Source organism: Dendrobates tinctorius, unplaced genomic scaffold (assembly GCF_039654945.1).
Source record: "Dendrobates tinctorius isolate UK_male_01 unplaced genomic scaffold, ASM3965494v1 ptg000036l, whole genome shotgun sequence".
In the NCBI taxonomy this organism is placed as follows: Eukaryota; Metazoa; Chordata; class Amphibia; order Anura; family Dendrobatidae; genus Dendrobates; species Dendrobates tinctorius.
The window spans coordinates 34,671,778-34,693,215 of NW_027361704.1; the positions used below are offsets into that span (position 1 = coordinate 34,671,778).

At 46.2% G+C, this 21,438-nt stretch overlaps 1 protein-coding gene across 7 annotated transcripts in view; it reads right to left on the reverse strand.

Moving 5' to 3' along the window:
* Positions 1-6,120: 6,120 nt before the first annotated feature.
* The window catches only part of LOC141087925 (F-box/LRR-repeat protein 21-like), a 54,072-nt gene continuing 38,754 nt past the window's right edge, over positions 6,121-21,438 (reverse strand). For all 7 annotated transcript variants that reach the window (XM_073573786.1, XM_073573788.1, XM_073573790.1 and 4 more), the window contains 2 exons: positions 9,684-9,855; positions 6,121-6,851 (listed from right to left, as the gene is read on the reverse strand). In XM_073573786.1, coding sequence (XP_073429887.1) covers positions 6,208-6,851; positions 9,684-9,855 — 816 coding nt within the window. In that variant the 3' untranslated portion in view covers positions 6,121-6,207. The remainder of the gene's footprint in view (positions 6,852-9,683; positions 9,856-21,438) is intronic.

Here is a 21,438-nt window from a genome sequence, read left to right on the forward strand (position 1 = left end):
TTTTTTCTCCTCCCATCTGCCCTGATCTCTGGATGGCCTTCTCCGGAAAAAACCTTTTCTGGTAAAAGGACCTCTGTACGAGGGGTTCGGGAGACTGGGAAATTTCTTTTTGTCATCTCCAGCTTTCTCTAACAATTCGTCCAAGACAGGGCCGAATAGGTACTCCCCCTCGCAGGGAATGGAACAGAGACGGGACCGGGCTTGAATATCTCCTGGCCAACATTTTAACCAGAGCGCTCTTCGCGCTGCATTAGATAGACCCGCGGCTTTAGCCGCCATTCTTGCAGAGTCTGCAGACGCATCGGCTAAAAATGCCGCGGCATTCTGAATGATCGGCAAACTTTTCCGAATAGATGATCTTGAGGCTCCGTCTTTTAGCTCGGAATCCAGCTGATCTAGCCAGACCATCATCGATCTGGCTGTACAGGTGGCAGCTACCGCTGGTCTTAACGCGCCTGCTGACATCTCCCATGTCCCTTTAAGAAAAGAATCCGCTTTTTTATCTAGCGGATCTTTCAAGGAGGCCATATCATCAAATGGTATGGCAGATTTTTTAGATGCTTTGGCTACTGCTGCGTCTAGTTTCGGGGCTTTATCCCATCTGTTTACTACCGGGTTATCAAAGGGGTATCTCCGCTTAAAGGCTGGTGGCATGGAGCCCCTTTTTTCCGGTCTCTTCCATTCTCTGTCAATTAGGTTTTGAACCTTATTGTTTAATGGAAAGGCTCTGCGTTTTTTGGGGTCTAGACCCCCGAACATTATGTCCTGTGCTGAGAGTTCCCGTTTTTTGTCCGCTACCCCCATGGTGGACCATATTGCTTTCACTAATCTGTCCATCTGGTCTAAGGGGAAGCAGAACCGGCTAGAGTCTTCATCCGAGGAGGCCGAGGAGTCCGAGGAATTGTCACCTTTCCTAGGGGCGACTAAGGTCTCCGAGCCTGAACCACTAGCCTCTCTTCTCCTAGAAGGTTCTCTTTGAGGTAAGACTTTCATTTCTGCCCTGATCATCTCTCTCAGGTTCGAAGTGAAGTCAGGTGTCTCTTCCGCTACCTGCATAAACGGGGGAGAGTATAAGGGCCTGACAATCTACCCCTGGACTCCCTGTCTTTAATAACCCCTACCGTTTGCCGAATGCATGGTTGGCATAATTTTTTAGGGTGGCCATCTGGTAGGGGGGAACTACAGAGGGCACATTCCCTGTGCTTCTGTTTTCCCGTAGCCTTCTTCCCCTGAAAAAAAAAACATAAGGGAACACTGCATCAGGGTACATTCACGGAGATCTCTTACCCATGCAGATGAAGCAGGTACCGGATCACGGAGGGAGGCAGGGGGGTCCTTTCTGGAGGAACTTTCGCGGCTCTGGTCGCTAGTTCGTCTCTGTTTTTTCTGCTGGCCACTCGCAAGCGGTTATGTCGTGGCCTGTTTTTGCGGGCGCTCCTGCGCCTCGTCCTGCCGGTCCAAGGGGGCTTCCGTTGAATCCATTGCTGGGGCCTTCAGAAGCACCCCAGCGGCATCCCCATCTGCCTTATATGGCCTCCTGGTGTCCGGGTCAGCAGGTATCCTGCCATAGCACCACCCACCCGGCTTTCCGCACTCCCTCCCCCATGCTCCGGCCCCCCCGCCTTACCCGGGTCGCCGCGCGACCCCCGGACTGGCATGCACCCGCGGCGCGCGCCGGAGGCCGGCCGGCACCCGACTTCCGGTATCGGCGCTATCGCTCCGCCCCTTCCGCCGCGTCACTTCCGCCGCTCATCAGAGCCCTGCGGGAGCGCGCGCGAAGGAGCCGCGCAGCGCCTCCTGGCCGGAATGCCCCACTGCCTCCACTGCGCACGCCGCCATGAGCCCGCCAGGGGCCAGCACTGACCGGGAGGACCGGGCCTGGGGAAGCGCAGCCGGGGCATACGTACCAGGTGCTGGCGTTTTTTGGAGACGGCATCCACCGGACCCCTGCTCCACCTGCTCCGTCCACTGCCGTGGTGACCTACCCGGCCCCACCGTGGCGCTTCCAGGGACCCCGCACTGACCAAGGTAGGAGACCCCCTCGCTACCTGGGTCGGTCAGCCGGCCTGGGTACTCAACGACGACTCCATGACGGACGATCTGTAGAGAGTCCTGTCCTCTAGGAACAGGAAACCAACTGATGCGTGGGAGAGGTGCCACCCTTTTGTATCTGTAGGTTTCCTGTTCCTAAGGGGTGGATCCCCTCTCTCAGGTGGTGCTGTCATGGACGACCGAATAAATCTAAACTACCCCGGAGTAGAACCCCGAAGAAATAGATAGCCCCCAAAACATATATTGTCGGTGAGACAAGATGAGGCACAAACACAGGCAGAAAATAGACTGAGCAAATGATGGGGCCCAAACTGTCTAGATAGGATAGGAAAGGAAAGACACTGTCTGCAATCACGCAAAAACCCTTAAAAATCCAACACGTCTGATGTACAAAAACACTGAGGTCTCACCACCTCTCCCCCACTATATCAGCATTCTGGTGTGAACTGGCAGCAAAGCAAAAGAGACTAATATAACAGGGGACTGAACAAACTGACACAAGCTGTAACATATGGAGCGGGGTCCAGCACAGCCCCAGCAGGGAGCACGCTGAACTCTCAGAGCAAAGCAGAAAGAGGCAAAACCAGATCAGATGCAAAGGATTAGCAAATGAACAACTTAACTGAAAAATGCAGGATCAGGCAGGAGACAGCAGACCTCAAAATGCACAGGAAAAAGCAAATCACCAGCAGCAACTGAGGGAAGCCTGCTCACTTATATCCTCCCAGTCAGTAACCCCTGATTTCCAATCATCGTTGTCAGGTGGCAGACTTCTGGCAACCCGGCCAGCTCAACTACCCGCAATAACCACCAGAGGGAGCCCCGACTCAGAAGTCAGATCAAGAGAATTCACAACATCTTTCAGGTCGGAGCGGGGGCATATCTACAACATTACAGAATGCTGTAGATAAGGCCTGAAAGATGGTGGCCATATCTTTTAGCGGCTAAAACAGGCGACAGGTTCCCTTTAACCTGCAGATATAGGGTTAATCTTAGCATTGCAATGCATTCCAGCCGCTGCACTGAAAGAGCGACTACATGGAGAATATGAAGTGTATCCCTCCCGGGATCCACCGGCTTTCAATCATACATGAGGGCGTGGAGTGGCGCTCACAGCACTGAGAGCGGTGGCTATAAGCACGCGACAGCACTTTGACATGTCACGCTGCACAGATCCCCTCCAGTGCAATATTATTTACACCAAGCATGAAAAGCAGACGAAATAAAAAAACAAAGGCGCTGATTTTCTATAAAAATATTACTATTACTGCAAATTATTTTCATAAATGCCTCCATTGTATACACCAACAGAAAATTCACTGCAGATTAATTCTGCTCCTCTATATACAGACCTGGACTTACGCTAAAGTGGAGCTCCAAATAAAGCTGAATTTCAGAGTTTGTCTGTCGTTACCGGCCCACCCAAAAACCCCTGATGCTCAATGCAGCTAAAAATGCACAAAAGTTATCGCTATACCCTCAGTGAGTATTTTGTGTGCAGATTTGCAGGCCATGTATAGCAAGATTGCTCAAGAATTTTCTTATGAGGTCTATTGTCCGATTTTCTGAATTTTTTTTTTTTTACAGCCTCTATGTATCACAGTACATAGCTAAGTTTACAAGCCTTATCGTAATAACCTCCTGAACTCTCTTCTGAGTTGATTTATGGCCACATTCATTTGAAATTTTGAAATCCGCTTAGACGATCTTTAGGGCAATTGACAGATCCCCGCCTGAAGAAGCTCAGTGACAGATTCACTGTTTACTAATTCTACAGCCAGCTATGCACAGTGATTCACAGAGGCTGTAGAAGCCATACAATCCAACATTTTTTATGAAACCCTATAGCCCAAAATATATTCATTTTGTTAAAAAAAAAAAGTGCTAAAAAATGTCCATTAGAAAAAAAATTAAAATACCTTAGACTGCAGTTTGGTTTGATAGAGAATTTCTTTCACCCAAATTGTAGGCATTCCCAATCATTACTCAAATGGCTCATTGATTCATTGATTTCAATTGAATACTTAAAAGGGACTGTCAGCACAGAAATAACAGCTAAACCAAACACAGGCCCTCGATGCATCATTGCTTGACCAAACATTTAACTGCACCTTACCACCAACTTGTTTTCCCCCTATCTATAAAGCTGTTAATTAAAGAAGGCAGCCTCATGAGGATTTTTCTAAATAGCACTCATTAGTGAATGTGACCAGAAGGACACCTAATGCTCCCCTAAAGGACCCAACTTTCTATGGTTCTGAACATCCGCGCTGTGGACATCTGCAAATCTTCATGGCTCTCCACACTGTGAAAGAGTAAGATTTCATGTGTCATTGTAATTTCGTGTTCTTTGCACTAATCCACAAACCTTACTATGAGGCTACCGAAAAGTAACAGTTGGGCTAGTGCAAAGGGCAAGGTGCTGCTCTTTGACAGCGAGGACAATGACAGCCTAAGCGCACAGAATGCTATATCACTGATCGTTCAGTCGCATCTAAAGCGCAGCTTGTCTATGTAAACAGGCCTATAAACGACCATCGATCGGTGAATTGCAGTGATAATTAGCCTCTGCAAAGTTGGCTAATATAGGGGCACCTTTAAATTGCAGATATACTTCAAGCATTCCTAAGTAACGCTGCATAGACCACTGTCTACAGCCAGTTAAAAGCTGTAAAGTTGGGGGCTGCAAAACACTCCGTTCCCAAAATTATATATGGTACATGCCACAAATACTGTTTCGTGTATTTCCAGGTTAAGTAATTATTAAAAAAAAAAACAAAAAAAAAAACACACAGATGAAAATTACTAGTATTCAAGAACATTAAAAAAAATTGCTGTTAAATAGCCCACCACAAGGAGTAGGTCTACATGACAAGATACATTAAGAATGTTTCACACGAGCATTCGTGATTGTAACTCCTACTTTGATCTATTGCATTTACGCATTCCATCAGAGGCAAAGTAATAATTAAAGAAGTTTTCTATGATCATCACCCATAGCTTAGCAGCGGTGATCAAACAGAATAAAGTGAGCCGTCAGGCGCCCACCGTCTCCAGATCTGCCTCTCATGATGACATCACTGCAGCCACCCGCTGAGCTGAACAGCTTGTACTGCTAAGAAACAATTACTGGAGCAGCGGTGGAGAGGGAGCCCTCTGGAGCTTAGTTTCCTAGCTTATGGATGATAAAAATTCGACACCTATAAGTACCCAATGGGGAGTCCCAGAAGCCTTTTGAGCAGAAAATGACAACAATTCTCCATATGTCAGTGGCCATGAGATGGTGGGTCTGGTTATTACTTTTAACTTAGGATCTTGAGGCTTCAGGTTATAGATTCATGCACTAAGGAATTTCAAAATGAAAAATTTGACATAAAGCCTGTTCCTACTAAAATGATTCTCGGACCCTACATTAAACATGAATAATTACGGTAACTGAGTCGTAAGACTAGACACTATACCAATCTGTCAATAGCAGCTGTATAATTATAAACCATATATTAATTGCTGTATATCTGACACAGAGGGTTAAAGGGAATCTGTCACCTACTTTTGGCGGGCTATTTAAATGAGGTCTGTCCGGTCCGATAGGCGGTGTTTCCGATCTTTGCCGCCTCCCCATCCTTGGCCACCGTCCGCAGTTTTTTCATGAATAGGAGTAGGTGTCTGCCATCTTTCGCGTGTGCGCTAAGCATTCTTGGCTCGCACACGCACAGTATGCTTTGCCAAACTGCGCATGCGCCGGTTAACTAAGCTCCGGTAGTATTTTGCTGTGTTCCGGGGCCTAGTTAACCGACGCATGCGCAGTAAGGCTTTTCGGCTTTACCCGCAGTTGGGCAAAGCATACTGCACGTGCGTGAGCCAAGAATGCTTATCGCACGCGCAAAAGATGGCGGACACCTACTCCTATTCATGAAAAAACTGCGGACGGCGGCCAAGGATGGGGAGGCGGCAAAGATCGGAAACACCGCCCATCGGACCAGGCAGACCACATTTAAATAGCCCGCCAAAAGTAGGTGACAGATTCCCTTTAAATTATAATGTTGATTTTGAAATGATTTCACTTGGTTTGTTAATACGACATTTTATCTACATAACTTATAATTGCATAGCAAGCAAAAGTAAGACACATCCTAAGTCGTGGACGTCATTAGTCTACCAAGTCGGCATCATATCCGGGAACCACATTCTTCCAAGGTGCTTGGAAACCTCACAATGAATTTGCTCCAGGTTGTATTTGTTGTCTGGAATAAGTACTTCCTCCATAATAGACAGCTGTGTCAGTCTTCTCCCACACATTTTGACAAACTCCACAAACGCACTGCAAGTCACTTCACACTCTCCCAGGCCAATGGCAGTCAGATTTTTACAACGGTCAGCGATACGAATCAGCTCATCATCCAAAGGCTGAAGTCCATTTGCGCAAACCACCAACTCAATCAGCCGAGGACAGTTCATGCCTATACGACCCAGCATTGCCTTGCTCACGGCCCGGCCAAAGTACAAATGGGTAACTGGTGTCTCCTCTCGGAAAAATGCATCGAATTCCTCTTCGTAAAGGAAGAAGTACATCACAATATTGACTTTTGGAGAGTGCTTGATAAGGGCATCCCAACTTTTTTTCTTTATGGTGTGAAATTGTGTTTGACCTGGATTTTCGCTCACTACATCAATGCGTAGATGTTCAAGGCGGACATGTTTTTCAGTCGAGAGGGCCAAGAGTAATTCATCGCTTAGAAGATGGTAATTCAGGGCAAGTTCTCTAAGCCCATGACACTGGTCAGCCACACATAAAATTCCTAATGAGGATAAATCAAGAGGTACAGTTTTGTTAGTATTTTAGACCAGCATTGGTTAATATTAATGCTTAAAGAGGCTGCCTTGCTACAAGTCTGCAGTCACTCCATATAACTGCAGACTTATGAATCCTCCCCTCACATACACTGCACGCTGTGAGGATTCTCCGGAGCCATAAGTGGGCTGTCATGTGACCGCAAGTATGTGATCTGCATACTCCCAGCCACATTCCGACACTTGCATTGAGTGAGGCAGCGCATGTCTAGTCGGCATGTGATTGCAAATCATATACTTGCTGTTATGGACCCGTCCCCTCAGGAAATCCTCATAGTGCGTATGATGTGAGGATTCACAAGTCTGCAGTCACATTTGTTTGTATGTTTTTACTAGCAGTATGCTCATTTCTTCCCCTCACAACAGAGCAACTTTTGTGAACAAGACATGGGACCGGGTCGAAACATTATAGGTCGCATTTATAACCTTGCACTTTATGCTTGCACTGAGCTGATGTGACCTGCACTTGAATAAAAAGAAATTGCATTGATCATCAGAGTGTTCCGTGAATTTGACTACCTATTTGTGCCATGGGCTAATAAAATTTGACTACCTAGATGTGCCATGGGCTAATAACCTCCTTCCACCTGCACTTCACCTATACTACTTATAGCATCTGATTTTTATGGCTACATTGAAATCCTTTAATATATGGACCTGTATTTGGTCTTGCAAGGTTTTAGTAACTGTATAATAAGGGATTGTATGCAGATGACAAATTAGAAAACAATCCTTAAACTTGGCCAAATTTTTATAGGCTCGTGTGAACATGGTCTTAGGCTGAGCAAATTACTGAATAAGAAGAACGAATAATCCCCTGAGCAACAAGCAAGATATTACAGGCAAGCAGCGGGTGTACCTCAAATCTTCAAGGATCTGTTATCTCACAGTAGGGCTTGTGACAAACACTATTTTGCTCCTGTTCTGTTATCAGCCCTATAGATGTCATGTCTAATGAAGCAGCAGATGACTGATCAAAGTATTGAGGATGAGAAACATAAGAAACCTATAGAAGAAACCTATAAAAGACTAGAGGGGCATTGATACCGCAAGGTAACTGAAGGAGCGTTCTTAAAATTGCTCGTCACAAATATTTGGTCGTGGGAACAGGCGCCCGATGAATGAGCAATATGCTTATTCATCAGGAGAAATGATCTTTTATGAAGCACAAAAGATCATCATTCTCAGTGGTGTATGATTCTGTGTATACAGGAATAGCGCTGCCAAGAACAATGGCCGCTTATACACACTGAGCCATGTGGTGCATATCGCTAAGTGCTGACCGTCTATTGAGGTCTGCCTGTTTACCAAACGGCATTGCTATTGTGCCGCTGGTCAGTCTGTGTAATTGGACCCTAAGGTCACGTGCACACATTGCGTATTTGGGGTGTTTTTTACCTCAGTATTTATAAGGCAAAACCAGGAGTGGAACAGTATAATAGAAACACGTCAACCATGTCTGCATTTCTTACTCCTGGTTTTGGCTTACAAATACTGAGGTAAAAAAACTAGTTCTCAACTAATTAATTCAGCCTTCTTTGCATTGCCATCACAGCAGAATTAGCAGCCCGGAGCTTTAATAAGAATGGTTATAAAGTGTTTGGTTGGAGTGCACATGTGGTGGAGTAACCAAAGCAGGACCTATTCTGGAGTCCGTTGTCTAGTTAGGGGACATATTGATTTACAGCTTTTCTACTTCTGTCCAGATTGAAATTATTGTCAAACATACCCAATAGATGTGTGTCATGAAGTCTAGTGTCTCACACGCCAAAAGTGTTTTCTAACAGGATGCCTTAATAACAAAGCACTGCAGACTATGCTTCATCAAAGCCTGCCTAAGAAAAAATATCACATCAGCTCATCCTGCCCAGGTATCATTCAATCTAATAAGGGTGAATCCGGAGTGAAAATGATCAGGTAGAACGCAGGAAGACATCCAGCAACCACAATGAAAAGGACTATAAAAACTTTATTCATTAGTAACTTTTAAAACATCAAAAAGGAAACAATAAGAATAAAACAGACTAGGCCTACGCGTTTCGAACACTAAAGCTTATTACTTGAAATGCGTAGGCCTAGTGTGTTTATTTTAATTTTTACCTTCTTTTTATTTTAATAGTTACTAATACATAAATTTTTTTATTTAAAAAAAAAGAAGGGTTATTCCAGGCACCAAGTCACTTTTTTCTGTGTATTATTTCAACCCAAATCCTCAGAAATAACCTCGTCGGATCTCTTCTGGGTAGTGCAAGCAGAAGGAATATGTATTATATCAAAAAAAGTAACAAGAAAAGCAGCACTCACCCGATCCTTTTTTCCAGATGTGGTTTTAGTCCATAAAACTGGTTACATAGATATTTGCGGAGGTGCAGGTGTCAGGGGAGTTATTTCATGAAGAGTGAGACTACGGCCGTTTCACGCCTTGCTGGCGCTTCTACGGGTCCATAAAGGTTAGTGGCACTCCCCTGACACCTGCACTTCCGAAAATATCTATGTAACCCATTTTAAGGATTAAAACCACATCTTGAAAGAAGGATCGGGTTAGTGCTGCTTTTCTTGTTACTTTTTCTGACATATTTTATAGTCCTTTGCATTGTGCTTGCTGGATGTCTTCTTGCCTTCTACCTATGCATACACTTTAAAGATAAAAAAACTCAAAACAGTAACAACCAAGATGGAAAAAGTATAATGGTAAGAAATGACACAGCTATGATGTAGGAAATGGTCCGGCTCCCAGATTTGGGTATTAATCTAACCAGATGCACACTACTTTAACTTACCAGCCGGTGACACATGAGGGCAGCTGCTCATTTTCAATAGCTTCAAGGTGTCGCTGTTGTTTGCAACTAACACCTTTAATGAAGGGTCGTCCACGGGAGTATCATCAATCTTTATTGAAGACAATGACTTTGAGTTGACAAAGACTACAGTGAGGGCAGATACGAAATGAGACTGAAAAAGAGAAGACATTGATACTGATTATAGAACGTCCGATTGTTTTAGGCAGGGGTGAACTGCGTGACCGCATAGGCACATTTATGGATTACTATTTAAAACTGTTAGTCGGAACTTTACCCATCTATTTGAAAAGTCTCAAAGAATAATAGAAACAATGTACATGTACAGTATATGCAGAGTCCACTAGAATAAGATGCTGTAGGTGTGTATAGGGGGAGTCAAGTGGAGTGTGGAAGGGAGAAACCACTGTAGACCCGCTTCCCTAGTCACCTGAGCAGCATAGTTCCTCTGACAGCTTTTAAATGTATATAAAATAACAGTGGCATGTAAAAGTTTGGGCAATCCTTGGTCAAAATTACTATTATTGTGAACAGTTAAGCAAGTTGAAGATGAAATGATCTCTAAAGGGCTAACATTAAAGATAACACATTTCCTTTCTATTTTAGACAAAAGAGATATATATATATATATATATATATACACGCACACACACACACACACACACACACACACACACACGGCTCAAAAAAAATAAAGGGAACACTAAAATACCACATCCTAGGTATTTCTCAATGAAATATTCCGGTTTCAAAATTTTATTCATTGCATAGTGGAGTGTGTTCAGAATAAAACATAACAATTATCAATGTAAATCAAAATGTATATTGTTATGGATGAGTCACCGAAGGAGGAAAAAACAAAAATAATAGCTAAGTCCAGAAAACCAGAGAAGTTGGAAGCTATCGGATTGCAGACCGCTGAACCTATCCACAACAACTAGCAGTAGCCGTGGGGGGTTCCTACGGTGCCCTAGACCCATCGATCACAGCCGGAGAACTAAATAGGCCTAAAGACAGAAAGGGGAAATCTAAACTGCCCCAGAGCAGACCCCAAAGCAATAGGCAGCCCCCAACATATAATGACAGTGAAGCAAGATGAAAAAACACTAACACAGATAGAAAGATAGGTTGAGCAAATGATGGGGCTCAAGCTAACTAAATAGGACAGGATAGAAAAACTGCTGTCTACAATCCGCAAAAACCCTATCCAAAAATGAACCAACAGACTGATAGGAAAAACAGGCCCTGAAGTCGCTAGGCTTCAAAAAGACTATATCAGCACTCAGGTATATTCTGAAGACAGAGCCAGAGATCAACAGATCAGAGACAAAAATGGAATTCAGCTCACCCCCGGCCGGGGATGGCTGAACTCCAAAAAACAAGGCAAACAAAACTAGAACTAAAGTGTACAAAAGGCAGAGCAAAACTTAGCTTTGAGAAGCAGAAATTAGACTGGTCTCCAAGAATCCAGCAGGAGAATCACCGGCAAGGCAGCAGGGCGTCGGCTGCCTTATATCCAGTCATCAGTTCCTGTGACCCAGTCATCATCTACCTGCTCAGCTGTTTGGTAATCAGCCTCACTACCTTCCTTCGCCAGAAGAGGGAGTTCATCAGACCTCACTGGTGAAGGGAAAAATGAACTCACAACAGTACCTCCCCCTTGAGGAGGGATCACCGAACCCTCATCCATGCCACCAGGGCGATCAGGGTGAGCCCGATGAAAGGCACGCACCAATCTTTCGGCATGAATATCAGAGGCAGAGATCCAGGAATTATCCTCCTGACCATAACCCTTCCACTTAACCAAATACTGGAGTCTCTGTCTAGCCAGACGGGAATCCAGTATCTTCTCTACCTCATACTCCATGTTACCTTCAACCAATACAGGGTCAGGAGGTGCCACCCCAGGAACTACTGGTTCAACAAACCTCTTCAACAAGGACTTATGGAACACATTATGAATCTTAAACGTGACAGGAAGTGCCAACCAAAAAGAGACCGGATTAATAATCTCCAAAATCTTGTAAGGTCCAATAAATCTAGGCTTATACTTAGGAGAAGCCACCTTCATAGCGATATTTTTTGATGACAACCAAACCATATCACCCACCTTAAACTGGGGACCAATGGTCCTATGCCGGTTGGAAAACCGCTGGGCCTTTTCCTGGGAGAGAGACAACTTATCCACCACTTGGTCCCAGATCTGGTGCATTCTCTCCACCACAGTGTCAACACCTGGGCAGGCAGAAGGCTCCACCTGCCCTGAAGAAAATCGAGGATGAAACCCAAAGTTACAAAAAAAAGGTGACATCAAAGTGGCAGAACTAGCTCTATTATTTAAAGCAAATTCGGCCAAGGGCAAAAATGAAACCCAATCATCCTGATCAGCCGAAATAAAACATCTCAAATACGACTCCAAAGTCTGGTTTGTTCTCTCCGTCTGCCCGTTGGTCTGAGGGTGAAACGCAGAGGAGAAGGACAACTGAATTCCCAGCTTGGAACAGAAAGTCCTCCAAAATCTAGACACAAACTGAACTCCTCTGTCAGACACAATGTTCACAGGAATCCCGTGCAAGCGAACTACCTGTTGCAAAAACAAGGGCACCAACTCAGAGGAAGATGGCAACTTAGGGAGTGGTACAAGATGGACCATCTTAGAGAATCTATCACAAATCACCCAAATAACGGTCATTCTCTGAGAGACAGGCATATCAGAGATAAAATCCATTGAAATATGGGTCCATGGCCTCTTGGGCACCGGCAAAGACATCAACAACCCACTAGAGCGAGAACAAGGTTTAGACCGGGAGCAAGTCCCACAGGACTGCACAAAATTCCTGACATCATGAGACAAGGTGGGCCACCAAAAAGACCGACTCACCAGATCTCTAGTACCAAAAATACCTGGATGACCAGCCAATGCAGAGCAATGAACTTCAGACATCACTCTCTTCCTCCACTGGTCAGGAACATACAACTTTCCACTGGGACAACGCTCAGGTTTGTCCTCCTGAAACTCTTCCAGAGCACGTCTCAATTCGGGCGAGATGGCAGAAAGAACTACCCCCTTGCCTAAGATTGTAGCAGGCTTGGTCACAACAGGAGAATCAGCAACGAAACTCCTAGAGAGGGCGTCTGCCTTGACATTCTTAGTGCCAGGAAGAAAAGAGACCACAAAATCAAAACGTGTGAAAAACAAGGCCCACCTAGCCTGTCTAGGATTCAAGCGTTTGGCCGACTCCAGGTAAATCAAATTCTTGTGGTCAGTAAGGACCACGACCTGGTGTTTAGCTCCCTCCAACCAATGTCTCCACTCCTCAAATGCCCATTTCATGGCCAACTGTTCCCGATTCCCCACATCATAGTTACGTTCGGGTGGGGAGAACTTTCGGGAAAAGAAAGCACAGGGATTCATTTTAGATGTCACAGGATCTTTTTGGGACAAAACAGCTCCTGCACCAATCTCAGAGGCGTCCACCTCTAACTGAAACGGGAGTGAGAAATCAGGTTGCCGCAGAACCGGAGCAGAAGTGAATCTTCGCTTCAGCTCCTGAAAGGAAGAAACAGCCTCCGGAGACCAATTCAGCACATCAGCACCCTTCTTAGTCAAATCAGTCAATGGCTTGGCAATACTAGAAAAATTAGCTATAAATTTCCGATAAAAATTAGCAAAACCCAAAAACTTCTGGAGGGCCTTCAAAGAAGTGGGCTGAACCCAATCATAAATGGCCTGTACCTTGGCCGGGTCCATTTCAATAGTTGACGGAGACAAAATGAATCCCAAAAATGAAATCCTCTGTACCCCAAAAAGGCATTTCGATCCCTTGACATACAGGGAATTCTCCCTCAAAATCCGGAACACAGTCCGATCATGTTCCACATGAGAATCCCAATCCTTGGAAAAGATCAAAATATCATCCAGATAGACAATCAAAAATTTATTCACAAAGTCTCGGAAAATATCGTTCATGAAGGATTGGAAGACAGAAGGGGCATTAGTGAGCCCAAAAGGCATCACCAGGTACTCAAAATGTCCCTCCGGAGTATTAAACGCCGTCTTCCATTCATCCCCATGCTTAATGCGAATAAGATTATGCGCCCCCTGAGGTCAAGCTTGGTAAACCAGCAAGCACCTTTAACTCTGGAGAATAGATCAGAAATCAGGGGTAACGGATGCTGATATTTAACAGTAATTTTGTTGAGGGCACGATAGTCAATACAAGGCCTTAATGAACCATCTTTTTTAGCCACGAAAAAAAACCCAGCACCTAAGGGTGAAGAGGATGGTCTAATATGACCCTTCTCCAACGACTCCTTAATATAGGATCGCATAGCCTCGTGCTGGGGTACAGATAAATTGAAAAGCCGACCCTTGGGAAATTTACACCCCGGGCTCAGCTCAATTGCACAGTCATAACTCCTATGAGGAGGCAAAGACGCAGACTCATTCTCACTAAATACATCATAAAAGTCAGCCAAATAGTCAGGAACATCATGCGACTGGGGAGAGGTGGAGAAAACAGGAACATCACTAAGGGCACACCGACAACCCCAACTCACCACAGACACAGATTTCCAATCCAAAACTGGATTATGGATTTGCAACCAGGGAAACCCCAGAACAATGGTATCATGCAAATTATGCAACACCAAAAATCTGCAATTTTCTTGATGGTCTGGGGCGACCCGCATTACCACCTGGGTCCAAAACTGAGGTTTATTTTTCACCAAAGGAGTCGCATCAATACCCCTCAAAGGGATAGGCATTGCAAAGGCGTCATAGGAAATCCACAACGTTTAGCAAAATCCAAGTCCATCAGGTTCAGAGCTGCTCCCGAATCCACAAAAGCCTTGGCGGAAAATGTGGACAGGGAGCAGATCAGAGTAATTGCCAGAAGAAACTTAGGTTGAACACCACCCACAGAAAACGTGTGAGCACAACGTTTCTCTCGTTTAGGGCAGACAGAAATAATATGCGAGGCATCTCCACAAAAAAAACACAGCTTATTATGCCTTCTGAACTCCTGACGTTGCGCCCTGGACAAAGCTATCACATTGCATAGGCTCAGACATTTGTTCAACAGGTGGCAACACCTCTCGTGCGGTCTTGCGTTCACGCAAACGTCGATCAACCTGAATGGCTAATGACATAGAATCGTCAAGAACAGAGGGAACAGGAAATCCCACCATAGTATCTTTTACGGTTTCTGACAAATCTTTCCGAAAGAGAGCTGCCAAGGCATCATCATTCCAGGTAGTAAGGACCGCCCACTTTCGGAATTTTTGACAGTACAACTCTGCAGAATCCCGACCCTGGCTCAATGCCAACAGGGCCTTTTCAGCCTAATCAATAGCATTAGGTTCATCATGCAACAACCCCAAGGTTTGAAAAAATGCATCCACATTATTTAGAATAGGATCATCAGGTTTCAAAGAAAACGCCCAATCCTGGGGATCGCCGCGCAGCAAAGAGATGACAATTTTAACCCGCTGCGCGGAGCTCCCCGACGAGTTAGGCTTCAAGGCAAAAAATAATTTACAATTATTCTTGAAATTCAAAAATTTAGACCGATCCCCAAAAAACACATCAGGAGTGGGGATCTTTGGTTCAGCAGCATGTGAATGAGTAAGATAGGCGGAAATTCCCCGCACTTCCGCAGCGAGCTGCTCCACACGATCAGACAATTGCTTCATCTCCATTGAGAAAAAAAAAAAATTCCCCCTACGGCCTCAGAGATATAGAGGAAAAAATATACACAAAGAAATTCTGACACCTTTTTTTTTTTTTTCCTTTACAATTCTTTCCTGCTATTGAGTACCCTAGGATCTGCGGTATGGCCGATGATTCTGTTATGGATGAGTCACCGAAGGAGGAAAAAACAAAAATAATAGCTAAGTCCAGAAAACCAGAGAAGTTGGAAGCTATCGGATTGCAGACCCCTGAACCTATCCACAACAACTAGCAGTAGCCGTGGGGGGTTCCTACGGTGCCCTAGACCCCTCGATCACAGCCGGAGAACTAAATTAGCCTAAAGACAGAAAGGGGAAATTTAAACTGCCCCAGAGCAGACCCCAAAGCAATAGGCAGCCCCCAACATATAATGACAGTGAAGCAAGATGAAAAAACACTAACACAGATAGAAAGATAGTTTGAGCAAATGATGGGGCCCAAGCTAACTAAATAGGACAGGATAGAAAAGCTGCTGTCTGCAATCCGCAAAAACCCTATCCAAAAATGAACCAACAGACTGATAGGAAAAACAGGCCCTGAAGTCGCTAGGCTTCAAAAAGACTATATCAGCACTCAGGTATATTCTGAAGACAGAGCCAGAGATCAACAGATCAGAGACAAAAATGGAATTCAGCTCACCCCCGGCTGGGGATGGCTGAACTACAAAAAACAAGGCAAACAAAACCAGAACTAAAGTGTACAAAAGGCAGAGCAAAACTTAGCTTTGAGAAGCAGAAATCAGACTGGTCTCCAAGAATCCAGCAGGAAAATCACCGGCAAGGCAGCAGGGCGTCGGCTGCCTTATATCCAGTCATCAGTTCCTGTGACCCAGTCATCATCTACCTGCTCAGCTGTTTGGTAATCAGCCTCACTACCTTCCTTCGCCAGAAGAGGGAGTTCATCAGACCTCAGTGGTGAAGGGAAAAATGAACTCACAACAGTATAGCCCATGAAGGTCTGGATTTGGAATGATACTCAAAATCAAAGTGGAAAATCAAATTACAGGCTGATCCAACTTCAGTGGAAAATGCCTCATGACAAGGAAAAGATGCTCAGTATTGTGTGGCCTCCACGTGCCTGTATGACCTCCCAGCTGGACATGCTCCTGATGAGGCTGTAGGATAGGTGAGAGAGTGTAACCAACAGGGATGGGGGGGTGACCCGCTTCTTGCCGCCGACAGACACGAGACTGAGACAGAGGTTGTATTCAACAGGTCTGTTTTTATTGACCGCCTTTCTGATGACCACCGCAATTCACCACAGGGATTTCACACTTCTCTTGTACACAGACCCGGGTACCTTCACTTCTTTATTATGGTCGTGGCATCCTTTGTGGCTTTTCTCACTGTGGCTGCCCTAGGCCCATCCACCACAGCGCTTTACCAATTCAAGTACGCCATCCGTTTGGTACCCCCAGACTGTCTTAGTCTGCGACTACTGTCCTCTGGGCCACCCTCCGTGACAGCCTCAACTGTCAGTCCTCTCTGGAGCCTTTCTACCGTCTTTCTCTACAGCAGAACCTCCTTACTAGTGTGCTCCCGTCGATGACTGGACCTTCCAGAACCTTCCCTCAACCTTTAATACTCCCAGTCCTGGTAGCTCCACCCACTATCACCTGACAGTTTCTTTGACCAAAGGCAGTTATGCAGTCCCACTCTTACACTCTCCACTGCCCTCTAATGGTCAAACTAATACGGCACCCTTTTTCTTTATCTCAGCGCTTTCACAACTACGCTGCGCTATCCCTCTGCCTCTCGCTACAGGCAGATCTGTCCATCAGGTCAACCTCCCTACACTCACCTTCCTTTATCCATTGTCATCCTCGACAATCTTGTCCTATTCTCCAGGAGTGTACCTTCCACCTTTCTAATTTTCTATGCCACAACCAAGGCCCTAACCTATCAGGTCATTGTCAGAGTCCTTCTATTCTTCTGGGGATACGTGATACTGGGGGCCTGACTTGTGGACCACTGTCTGTCTACATTCTACCTGTCTCGTCGTCCTGCCAACTTAAATACGTCATGGTCGGCATACTCCAAGTACCCGGGACCTGTTGAACACACATTTTTTTTTTTTTTTTTTATAACACTTCAACATTTTAAATTTACTACACATCTTACCACGTTTACTGCAATACGTCTTTATCAAAACATTTTTTTTTTTAGCCTTTTACTTTTTTTTTTTTCCCTTTAACAAAAAACAATACACTCTTAAAAATGTTAACCATATGAGGACAAGGGTGCTCCCCCTTCCTTTAAGAAAAACACTCCCTCTAGGCATCCCTGCTGCACCAGGAGGAGGATATTCTTCCCCATGAGGACGCAGAACAGTCCCCTCATTGTGCAACGGTGCACTGCAGTCCCGGCAGTCCATTGTAATAGGTGCTCCGGGCCACCTCCTGGCGGCCGATGTTTTGCCAAACAGGAGACTCCATAGCTGTGGGGTCTCTGGGATGCTTGTAGTATCCCTGGGCCTCGAGTGTCCCTGATGCGCGAGACCCAGGACTCCTCGGCTCTTTATGGGGGCTTGTACCCCTCAGGGTAGGCGATGATGGCCACCGCATAGTAGCCGCGGGGGCAATATTCTTTGTAATAGGAGACTAGGTCTCCCTCCTGCAGAACCCGGCCGTGCTTAATTGAGTCCACGTTTAGATAAATTTTATAGCCGGTGGTGAGGTCTCGAATAAAACCGTAGCCTTTGCCGGTAATCATATACACCAGTCGCCCGTATGACCGAGTAGACATGGCGGCCTCCCCCTTCTCATGCAGCAACGCCCACACCTCCCGTTCCTTGGCCTTCTTCTCAATGATCTCCGCAACCCAAGCAGAGGGTCCGGTATAGGCTGCAGAGTTCGGTGGGTGGGCCGCAACCGAGAGTGGAGCAGAGGCGGTTGCAGACATTGGGGAGCAGGCTGCAACCGGAGTAGCGGACGGGGCAGAAACGGCCACAGGTGTCATCGGATAGGCTGTGGAGTCTGCTGCAGCAGGGATCAAGGCAGCCGTGGGCTCCGGTGAGTAGGCCGCAGCTGAGGCCAAGGCCTGCGGCAGGCCCGAAGTGATGGCAGGATCCGATGAACAGGCCGCAAGACAGATCACGGCAGGTGCAGCCGCAGGTTGGTTCCGCACTGGCGCCGCCGGGCGGGGCGAATCGGGATGGTTGTCAAGAGCCGTGAAGTCATCCAGGGCCGTAGTCACTGAAGAGCGGGAGGTCGGCCGGGGAGGTAGAAGGCCGGCGTCAGGGCCCGGGGGCCTGTTTTGTGCACTGGGCATGGGGGCGGGATCTGCTTGCGATGCCGCCGGCTGTGCCGGGGGAACGCTCACCTTCCCCGGCATTGCAGCTCCCAGCAGGCTTTCCCGCAGCTCCTCCAATAGCCATAGATCTTCACCCTGCCGTCCGGCAGGGCCGGCCTCCAGGCCCGATGGCTCCGTGGGAAGAACTTGTGCAGCTTCTTCCAACGGCTTTTGCAAAAGGGTATGGGGTATCGAGAATGGCTCCCAGGGGCAGGTCTCCCGGCGGGTTTCAACCTCCTGACGCCAATTCCACTCCAGGCGTCCGAGGCCACGGCAACTGCAGCGCTGCATATCGCCCGAGTTCCCGAAGCTCAATGGCGCCAAGCAGCTACACCCAGTCTCTTCACCTGGGCCACTCCCGCTCGGGGGTGGGGCGTTGGTCGGCCTCTACACCCATTTTCCAAGGTCCAGCATGGGAGGGCGGCTGTCTTCTGATGTAGGCCACTCCCCCCAGGGGCGGATGCGACATAGTCCTAGATTGTCCAGTATGGCTGCAAACTACCGTGTCTCTTCCTGACACTGAAATGCCACAGCCATTTTGACACAACACTTTTCTGCTCCGGTTTCATTTATTGACAGCCAGCAATCCGAAGCACAGTCCCAAATTGTAATCCACAGGATAAATAAAATTCTTCACCCAGTACAGCTTGTGGTCCTTTAGTACGTGCTGGCAGGCTTGCCGATGAAGGTGTTGTATTTGCGGCAATTATCCTGCCGACTACGCCAAATGTAGGATAGGTGAGAGAGTGCAACCAACAGGTCTGTTTTTATTGGCCGCCTTTCTGAAGACCACCGCAATTCACTACAGGGATTTCACACTTCTCTTTTACACAGACCCGGGTACCTTCACTTCTTTATTATCGTTGTGGCGTCCTTTGTTGCTTTTCTCACTGTGGCTGCCCTAGGCCCATCCACCACAGCGCTTTACCAATCCAAGTACGCCATCTGTTTGGTACCCCCAGACCGTCTTAGTCTGCGGCTACTGTCCTCTGGGCCACCCCCTGTGACCGCCTCAACTGTCAGTCCTCTCTGGAGCCTTTCTACCATCTTTCTCTACAGTAGAACCTCCTTACTAGTGTGCTCCCGTCGCTGACTGGACCTTCCAGAACCTTCCCTCAACCTTTTATACTCCCAGTCCTGGTAGCTCCGCCCACTATCACCTGACAGTTTCTTTGACCAATGGCAGTTATGCAGTCCCACTCTTACACTCTCCACTGCCCTCTAATGGTCAAACTAATACGGCACCCTTTTTCTTTATCTCAGCGCTTTCACAACTACGATGCGCTATCCCTCTGCCTCTTGCTACAGGCAGATCTGTCCGTCAGTTCAACCTCCCTACAAGGCGGCGGATGGTCTCCTGAGGGATCTCCTCCCAGACCTGGACTAAAGCATCCGCCAACTCCTGGACAGTCTGTGGTGCAACGTGACGTTGGTGGATGGAGCGAGGCATGATGTCCCAGATGTGCTGGGATTCAGGTCTGGGGAACAGGCGGTCCAGTCCATAGCTTCAATGCCTTCATCTTGCAGAAAGTGCTGACACACTCCAGCCACATGAGGTCTGGCATTGTCCTGCATTAGGAGGAACCCAGGGCCTACCGGTTGGATCAATCATGCTTGGGGGTTTTGTTGCAGACAATGGCACTGGGAACATTTCATGGGTAAAGGGAAGAAAGGATTCAATGAAATTTCAACAAATTCTTGATGAAAACATAAAACCATCTGTAAAAAAAAAAGCTGACGATGGAAAGAGGATGGCTGCTACAAATGGATGATGATCCTAAACACGAGTCAAAATCCACAATAGACTACCTCAAAAGGCCTTACAGACCTCTGATTTTAACATCACTGAAAATCAGTGACTAGACCTCAAAGTAGAGGTGCATGCAAGATTACTCAGGAATCTCACAGAGCTGGAAGAAATTTCCAAGGAAAAAGGATGACAATCCCTCAAACAAGAAGTGAAAGACTCTTGTCTGGCTACAAAAAGCGCTTACAAGCGGTGATAATTTCAAAAGGGGTTGATACTAGGTACTAACCATACAGAGTGCCCAAACTTTTGCATTTTCCTTTTTGTAATGTTTAAAATGTAAAAAATGACTACATAAAGATGAAGACAGTGCTGACGAAAAGCAATCTTGATTGCAAGATGTAGTGAGTTGCACCTTCAGACCAAAACATTCGGACGAAAATGTTACTACTATTTTTTGTCAGATTGCCAAAATAAAAATCTAATTATCTACATTTTGGAGTGCCAGGTATTTTTTTTTATATTTTTGACTTAAATGAGTGTTTAATCTGAAATACAGCGGCGTTTCAAAGAAAAGGGATCCTGTCAGCAGGATTGTGCCCAGTAACCTACAGACAGTGTCAGGTTGGCGCCATTATATTGATTAAAATGATACCTTGGCTGATGGTTGTTTAATCTTTGCTTGCAGTTTTGAGTTAATGATATGCTTGTGCCCCGAGGCGGCCGGTGGAGGGTTTTCATGTGGTGCTATGATTAGATATTCATCCTGATTGTTTATGACAGGTCACTGATCTCTCAGTAATAATATTCCCTCTAGTTTACATAAATACCTGCACATAGTGAAGAAAAAAAAACCCTTCTGCAGGCAGGTGCCGGACGGAAGTCGATTCCTCTGTAACAGAGCAGTGCCTTTGTTTAGTGAATATATGGATTCACTTGTATTCCTCTAACCTACACACATGTAATTGG